Source organism: Limulus polyphemus, unplaced genomic scaffold (genome assembly GCF_000517525.1).
Source record: "Limulus polyphemus unplaced genomic scaffold, Limulus_polyphemus-2.1.2 Scaffold2725, whole genome shotgun sequence".
Lineage (NCBI taxonomy): Eukaryota > Metazoa > Arthropoda > Merostomata > Xiphosura > Limulidae > Limulus > Limulus polyphemus.
Window position 1 is genome coordinate 159,999 of NW_013668335.1, and position 8,479 is coordinate 168,477.

The 8,479-nt window shown below is 32.5% G+C and overlaps 1 protein-coding gene across 1 annotated transcript in view; it reads right to left on the reverse strand.

Annotated features, from left to right (window-relative positions):
• The window catches only part of LOC106467744 (barH-like 1 homeobox protein), a gene marked incomplete at its 5' end in the record, with an annotated part of 12,228 nt that extends 3,882 nt beyond the window's left edge, over positions 1–8,346 (reverse strand). Inside the window, 2 exons of the mRNA XM_013928121.2 lie at positions 3,516–3,631; positions 8,258–8,346. Of these exons, the coding sequence (XP_013783575.1) occupies positions 3,516–3,631; positions 8,258–8,346 (205 nt within the window). The remainder of the gene's footprint in view (positions 1–3,515; positions 3,632–8,257) is intronic.
• Between the last annotated feature and the right edge of the window lie 133 nt (positions 8,347–8,479).

Consider the following 8,479-nt stretch of genomic DNA (forward strand, 5'->3'; position numbering starts at 1 on the left):
CTGGTACTCAATTAAAAACATTTTATTTAGGCCTATGTATGGCCTTCAAAAAGTTGTGGATGACGTTGTAACGTCGAAACATGTAGAGTCGCCAAAGATAGGCCTAAATAAAATGTTTTAAATTGTGTACCAGTTTAACGTTGAACGGCTCATTTGAAACTTATTGTATTTTTATTAGATTTTACGATTTTAGTATTTCTGCCTAATAGACATTCCGCATCTTTGTGTTTACTGTAAACGGAGCTTAGATGTTCTTCCTGTTTTTTTTCCTGAAAAGTAGTTTTCAACTTTACTGTACAAACTTTCTCTATTTCAAAGACGCCCGAGTTTTTCTTCTCACGGAACCAGTCTAAGTTTCTGACAATGTCTTTTCGAATTACGTCTATTAAAACCTCCTATACAGATCTGTATGAGAAAAAGAGCCGCGCAATTCTTTCTTCATCAAATAATTGTCTCTTCACGGGGGTCGGATGCTGCCTCGAGGATATAAAGTTGCCCGTTTTTAATTTGTAATAAGAAAATAACTACACATCATGTTGGTAGCACAGAATAAGATGCGTGACTTCAGGTAACCAAGGCCGACATGGTGACGACATCTGATTTGTTGCGGTAATTTCCCAGAAAACCATGCGAGTTCGTGTTTGTTACTTGTGGTTGTGAATCTACTGAAAAAGTAAATGTCTTACGTTTTTTACGGTTGGCAATAAATTTAAATCTACGTTGCTTGAGAAGTGATTAGCGAAAACATTTCTTATTTGTGAATGAAATGGTTTGTCAATTTGTTAGAGTTTTCTCTTATTTGAAAAAAAAACAAAAAAAAATCAGAGAGAGGGACTTCTACCAAGACAGGTAGCTTATTCACTAACTTTATCATTTCGTACCAGTATTTTCAACAACGTACCTTGTCATGTGATGTTTATTTTTTGGTGAGTTTCTAGTTACAATTTATTTGCTGTTGTGTTGGAGTTGATATGTTTCTCTTTATACGTTTTATATGATTCTGTGTTGGAGTTTTCATGTTTCCTTAACTAGATGCTACATATACCGTTGTATATAAAAATAGCACGAAAATCATCAACTGTATTATCCTAATTTCTGTGCAAACAGAAGATCAGGATAACACAGTTGATGATGCTCGTGCTTTATACTGTACAGAAGATTGGGATAATACACTTTATGTTCGTGTTTTATACTGTAGAGAAGATTAGGATAATACAGTTGATGATATTTGTGTTTTATACTGTACAAAAGATCAGGATAATACAGTTGATGATGCTCGTGCTTTATACTGTACAGAAGATTGGGATAATACACTTTATGTTCGTGTTTTATGCTGTACAAAAGATCAGGATAATACAGTTGATGATGCTCGTGTTTTATACTGTACAGAATATTAGGATAATACACTTTATGTTCGCGTTTTATGCTGTACAGAAGATTGGGATAATACACTTTATGTTCGTGTTTTATGACAGCATAAAACGCGAACATAAAGTGTATTATCCTAATATTCTGTACAGTATAAAACACAAATATCATCAACTGTATTATCCTGATCTTCTGTACAGCATGAAACACAAACATCACCAACTGTATTATCCTAATCTTCAGTACAGCGTGAAACACAAACATTACCAACTGTATTATCCTAATCTTCTGTACAGTATAAAGCACGAATATAATCAACTGTATTATCCTAAACTTTTCTACAACATAAATCACGAACATCAGCAACTGTATTATTCTAACCTTCTGTAAAGTATAAAACACGAACATAAAGTGTATTATGCTAATCTTCTAGACAGTATAAAATACGAACAGCATTTCAAGTGTATTGTTCCAATCTTTTGTACAGCATAAAACGCGAACATAAAGTGTATTATCCTAACAACAATATTGGAACTGTCGTTTTGGAAGGATTAGCTAACAACAATACTAGAACTGTCACAGTAACATTAATTCAGTTAACATTATAATAAAAATTAGTTAGAGACTAAAATGAAAATGGCAGGTTTTTCTTCTGTTTGTATTCTCTCAAATATACATACATATATGACTGTACTGAAGTGTGTCATAAAAGAATTACAGAACTTTCATGAGATCTGCAGGTGTAATAAAAGTGTCAGTTTTGCATTCATTATTAAGTATTTGGTATTTTCAACTTCAATGGCACCTTGTGCAACACGTAGGCAAAAGGAACAGGTCAAACGCCACAAAGCTTAGCCATAACCAGGAAGAGGGGAACCAGTCAGCAGAATCCGCCGTCTAGATAGCGGAAATCTCTGCCACCTTTACACTACGTTCACAGCATAAAGTGTAGATAATGTTCGAAAGCCCAGGCTAGTTGAACTAAGATTTGATCTTAAATGTTATGTTAGTTCGAAGACAGAGAAAGACTAGCTGAATTAAGATTTGGTCGTAAAGCTTGTCAATTTCCCTATAATTTAATTTCCTGGTTTTTAAATGCCACATTTATACCCTTCTATACGTATTCTTTAGTTTGTTTTACCTCTGTTGAGTGTCGCTACGGTTGTTAGGTTATCACAACGAATTAATACTTTAAGAATTCATACCATATTTTTGAATCTTATTCACTGCGAAATACCTATAATTATCAAACCAGCCGAAATCTTCAGTTCTGAAAACGAAAGATATGTATAATAAAAAGAAACATTACACGTTGAAAAAGCCCATGCCACCCCCTTACATTATGAGTATTTATCGTTTTGAAGATATGTAGTTGTTAAACGGCAGCTGGGTTTATAATGGTAATGATACCTACTGCTTTAACTGTGAATGTACTAGTAAGGTGTCTTGCCTTCTGAATAACATTCACTGGTTTATCTTTTGGATTGGTAAGGTGTCTTGTTTCACTCTGAGTGATATTCACCCGTGGTTAGGTTGGTAAGTGATTGTCACTTTTGGCTAGATTAGTAAGTGATAGTCACTGGTTCACCAGCTGTCTTGAAAACATTTTAAGTTTACTGGTTATTCTCTTTGCAAAAACTGGTTGATTCAATGCTTTTGTTGAAATGTAAAAATGTATCTCTACAATCATGTGATTAAAGCTATGTTACATATTTTAAGGCAGAGTATCTTGACTTCTAACAATTCTTCTTACTAGATAGTCTCTTGTGGATTATGGTAGACCATAAAACTTCATTTTAATTTCGTTACAGATTCCTTAAATTTCTACCAATTTTCTCTTTATTATTTCTCTGTATTAGACAAATTGTTTAATTACTTTGTGTTAGAAGATTGGTATCTTAGTTCAAATTGTTACTAAAAGTTAATCTTGAGATGGCTGATCCTTCTTTTTTACCCTTAAAATCATATCAATATCTTTTGGCGCTATTTGACAGAATAATATTAGAAGGAAGAAGTGTTCTACGAACAAATACTTTTTTATGCATCCCTTCAAATAATCTCAACTTACTTTTCTGTTTTCGTGCCACCTGTGTGTTTGGTGGGTTACGTTTAGCTACAATTTGTGATACAAACAATTTGATCCTTACCTTCTGTTTTGGTACCACGTCTTCACTTGGGTGTCTGTTAGATTAAGTTTAGCGGCAAGTTCCATTCGATCCTGGACACTGAGGTACTTTTGTCTTTCAAAACTTTTTTCCAATGTCTAGAGCATAAATACATAAAAACAGCTTATAAGCCGGACGGTTACATTCAATTGATATAATATTAAAGGTTTAAATTTCTATTTCATGTATTTAAAACGAATTCTATAACAACATTCCAAGTCCGGGTTATGACCCAGTTACCAGTAATTTACTAAAGTTATAACTGCATTCTAAATGTAGAGTGTCAGATAATTACCAGTAATTTAGTAAAGTTATAATAACATTAAAAGTGTGGATTATCACCTATATACTGATAATTTACTATAATTATAATAATACCTTGAGTATGAACTATCACCTAGTTACAAATTACTTAGGTAAGTTATAATAACATTCTAGTTAACAGTTATTTTGGAAAGTTAGGACAACATTTCGAGTGTGGGTTATCACTTAGCTACCACTAATTTACTAAAGTAACAATAATTACCAAAGCTACCAGTAATTTAATGAAGGGACAATAATTCCCCAAGTTATCAGTAATTTAATAAAGGGACAATAATTCCCCAAGCTATTAGTAATTTACTAAAGTAACAATAACTACTCAAGCTACCAGTAATTTACTAAAATAACAATAACTAGCAATATACTAAAGTAACAATAACTACCCAAGCTACCAGTAATTTAATGAAGGGACAATAATTCCCCAAGCTACCAGTAATTTAATGAAGGGACAATAATTCCCCAAGCTACCAGTAATTTAATGAAGGGACAATAATTCCCCAAGCTATCAGTAATTTAATAAAGGGACAATAATTCCCCAAGCTATCAGTAATTTAATAAAGTGACAATAACAACACAAGCTATCAGTAATTTAATAAAGTGGCAATACCTACCCAAGCTATCAGTAATTTAATAAGGTGACAATAACTACACAAGCTGCCAGTAATTTAATAAATTGAAAATAACTACTCAAGCTACCAGTAATTTACTAAAGTGGCAATACCTACCCAAGCTATCAGTAATTTACTAAAATGACAGTAACTACCCCAGCTAATAGTAATTTACTAAAGTGACAATACCTACCCAAGCTACCAGTAATTTAATAAAGTGACAATAATTACCCAATCCACCAGTAACTTAATAAAGTGACAATAACTACCCAAGCTACCAGTAATTTGCTAAAGTGACAATATCAACACAAGCTACCAGTAATTTAATAAAGTGACAATAACTACCCAAGCTATCTGTAATTTAATAAAGTGACAATAATTACTCAATCTACCAATAACTTATTAAAGGGAAAATACACAAGCTACCAGTAATTTAATAAAGTGAGAAGAACTACCCAAGCTATTAGTAATTTACTAAAATGACAATAATTACCCAATCCACTAGTAACTTAATAAAGTGACAATAACTACCCAAGCTACCAGTAATTTAATAAAGTGACAATAACTACCCAAGCTACCAGTAATTTACTAAAGTGACAATAATTACACAAGCTCCCAGCAATTTGCTAAAGTGACAATATCTACACAAGCTATCAGTAATTTACAAAGGTAACAATAACTACTCAAGCTGCCAGTATTTTACTAAAGTGACAACAACTTCTCAAGCTACCAGTAATTTAATAAAATAACAATAACTACCCAGCTACCAGTAATTAATGAAGGGACAATAATTCCCCAAGCTACCAGTAATTAATGAAGGGACAATAATTCCCCAAGTTACCAGTAATTAATGAAGGGACAATAATTCCCCAAGCTATCAGTAATTTAATAAAGAGACAATAATTACACAAGCTGCCAGTAATTTAATAAAATGACAGTAACTACTTAAGCTTCCAGTAATTTAATAAAATGACAATAACTACTTAAGCTTCCAGTAATTTACTAAAGTGACAATATCTACCCAAGCTACCAGTAATTTAATAAAGTGACAATAATTACTCAATCTACCAGTAACTTAATAAAGTGACAATAATTACTCAATCTACCAGTAACTTAATAAACTGACAATAATTACTCAATCTACCAGTAACTTAATAAAGTGACAATAACTACCCAAGCTACCAGTAATTTAATAAACTGACAATAACTACCCAAGCTACCAGTAATTTACTGAAGTGACAGTAACTATCCAAGCTACCAGTAATTTACTGAAGTGACAATAACTACCCAAGCTATCAGTAATTTAATAAAATGACAATAACTACCCAAGCTATCAGTAATTTACTAAAGTAACAATAACTACTCAAGCTACCAGTAATTTACTAAAGTGACAATAACTACACAAGCTACCAGTAATTTACTAAAGTGACAATAACTACACAAGTTACCAGTAATTTACTAAAGTGACAATAACTACCTCGCCTATCAGTAATCTAGTAAAGTGACAATATATACACAAGCTACCAGTAATTTACTAAAATGACAATAACTACCCAAGCTATCAGTAATTTAGGAAAGGTATAATAAAGTTCCAAAAGTATTTTGTCACTTAGCCAACAGTAATAACATCTCGAGTGTGGATTATTACTTAGGTCCAACAGATTAATATACAATTTAACAACATCACGAGTATTGCTTCAGTTTGATATTAATTTGATGAATTTATCTAACAGCCGAAACATAAGGCATTAGTGATATTGTTCTGATTTTTTATTAAGAATAGTGATTATTATTGTATAATATTTAGAAGGTCCTCTAGTAGAAGTTTTTGGAATGACAATTAATGATAAATAGTCTTGATGATGAGTAACAGACATACTACAGAAAGCGTCTGTGACCAGTTCTTTAACGACGTGTAGAAGAAAAACTTGGATAAAAGATAATAAAGAATAAATTGACATGTATAAATGAAAACCTTATCTAGTTTTATTTTCTGCGACGTTTCGAGCAGACGACCTTCGTCAGGCAGTAAAGACCTTGTTACAATGGAATTATGCTCAGAAAGAATCGTATAACGGTAATGAAATACAAAGGTTTTAATAACACGCGTATCAACAACTTACCGATATTTCCATGGGTAGAAACATGGGTCCTTCTCTCGCTAATATATTTGTTGGCTACACCAAGGAACGCCACATTTGATGATATTTTCCACGACTTCTTTGACTATATTTTAAGTGTTGTTAGATGTACCAAGTATAAAAGTTCACCAACTAACTAATATTTAGGTTCGATACATCTACATATTACTCTCTTAAAACAACCATACACTACACAGGCACAGATAGTCACGCTTATCTAGACTATTGCTCTTTCCATCCCTATGAAACCAAGGCTGCAATTCCTAAAGAGCAGTTCACGTGATTGAGACGCTTATGTTCTGAGGATCAATACCTTCTCTCCAAAACCACTGAGATGGCAGGATTTTTCCTACAACCCAATTACCAGGCCGATATCATCAAAAAAGTCCATAACCATATACATACTGTATCCAATGCCAACGCCACCTAACCAAAGGATAAACGTTACCATGATAGAACCCCCTTGCTTTCAATATACCGTCCCCTCAACAAGTTAGCAGCAAATATCATAGAAAAATAATTTAAAACTAATATTGACTGACCCTACAAAACAACCTCAAAGACCACTTGATGTACTCGGAGCTACAGAACAACAATCCCCCAGTTATACCATAGAAATTTGTTATACCTGTCCATACATTTCAAACAATAACACAATAACTGGCCCAAGTCCAATGTAGCAGGTGTCACAAACTATATGTTGGAGAAACATCCCGCACTATGGATGATCATTTTCTTGAACACTTAACTCCACTGACTTCCCAGTTCCTTGAAACTTTAATTCTCCTGACAACAACGGCTCTTCCGACATTGTAGTTTCGGTCATGAAAAATGCACCACTTAACAAATTAACACGAGAAAACCTTGAACACCGTCTTATCTGCCAACTAAACATCAAATCCCCTTATAGTATTAGCGAAAGATTTACTATCAAATATTTATAAAACTCCGTCAACAATCTCTTTAATTTCATTCCCTCAACTCTTTACCTTATCTGTTACTCCTTGTTAAATCTCCATTTTCAACCTTACGTATGTTCTTCCCATAATTATTTTACTCGACAGTTATTTTATTTTATTAGGCTATTATTTCATTATTTTGCAAAGTTATGTTTATTATTTCCATGTGTTTACATTTCTGAGTCAAATTTTAGTTTTTAAAATTACTTCTTCTCCATATTCTTGCTAATTTCAATAATACTTACGTAATAAGTTCAACAATGTTTTTATCAGTATTTTTGTCACCGTGCTTCACATTGAATGTGGGTAAGTAGAAGCTTTATATTTGCTTACCTTTTAACGATTATTTCAGAGTCTAATTCCATTGTAACACGGTCTTTATTGCCTGCCCGAAATATCGCACAATATAATACTAGTATAATTTTCATTTAGATGTATAATTTATTCCTTAATATATTTTATCCACTTCCATGACCAATCATTCTCTTTCGCTTATATCATTATTTGGGTATCCTCGCTACTGGCAGTGTTTTTGGCCCTAACATGTTACTGAGTTATAATTTTATTCTATGGAAATTTAATTGAACTTCTTAATAAACTTGTAACGACTATGACATTTAATATTAAACTAACAAAACTTAAAAACCTTTTGTAACGTTGATCAACGATAATAATTAAATAACAAATCAAGTTACCTGAAGCTGGTGATCGCTGAAAGCTGTCCGGGCCTTTCTTGGTTTCTTAGCTTTGAGATTAATATTACGAGACTCTTCCTCTTTTGAATCTAAGAAAATAATAAAGACTAGATACTAAATAATAAACACTAGATACTAAACACTAGATACTAAATAATAAACACTAGATACTAAATAATAAACACTAGATACTAAACACTAGATACTAAATAATAAACACTA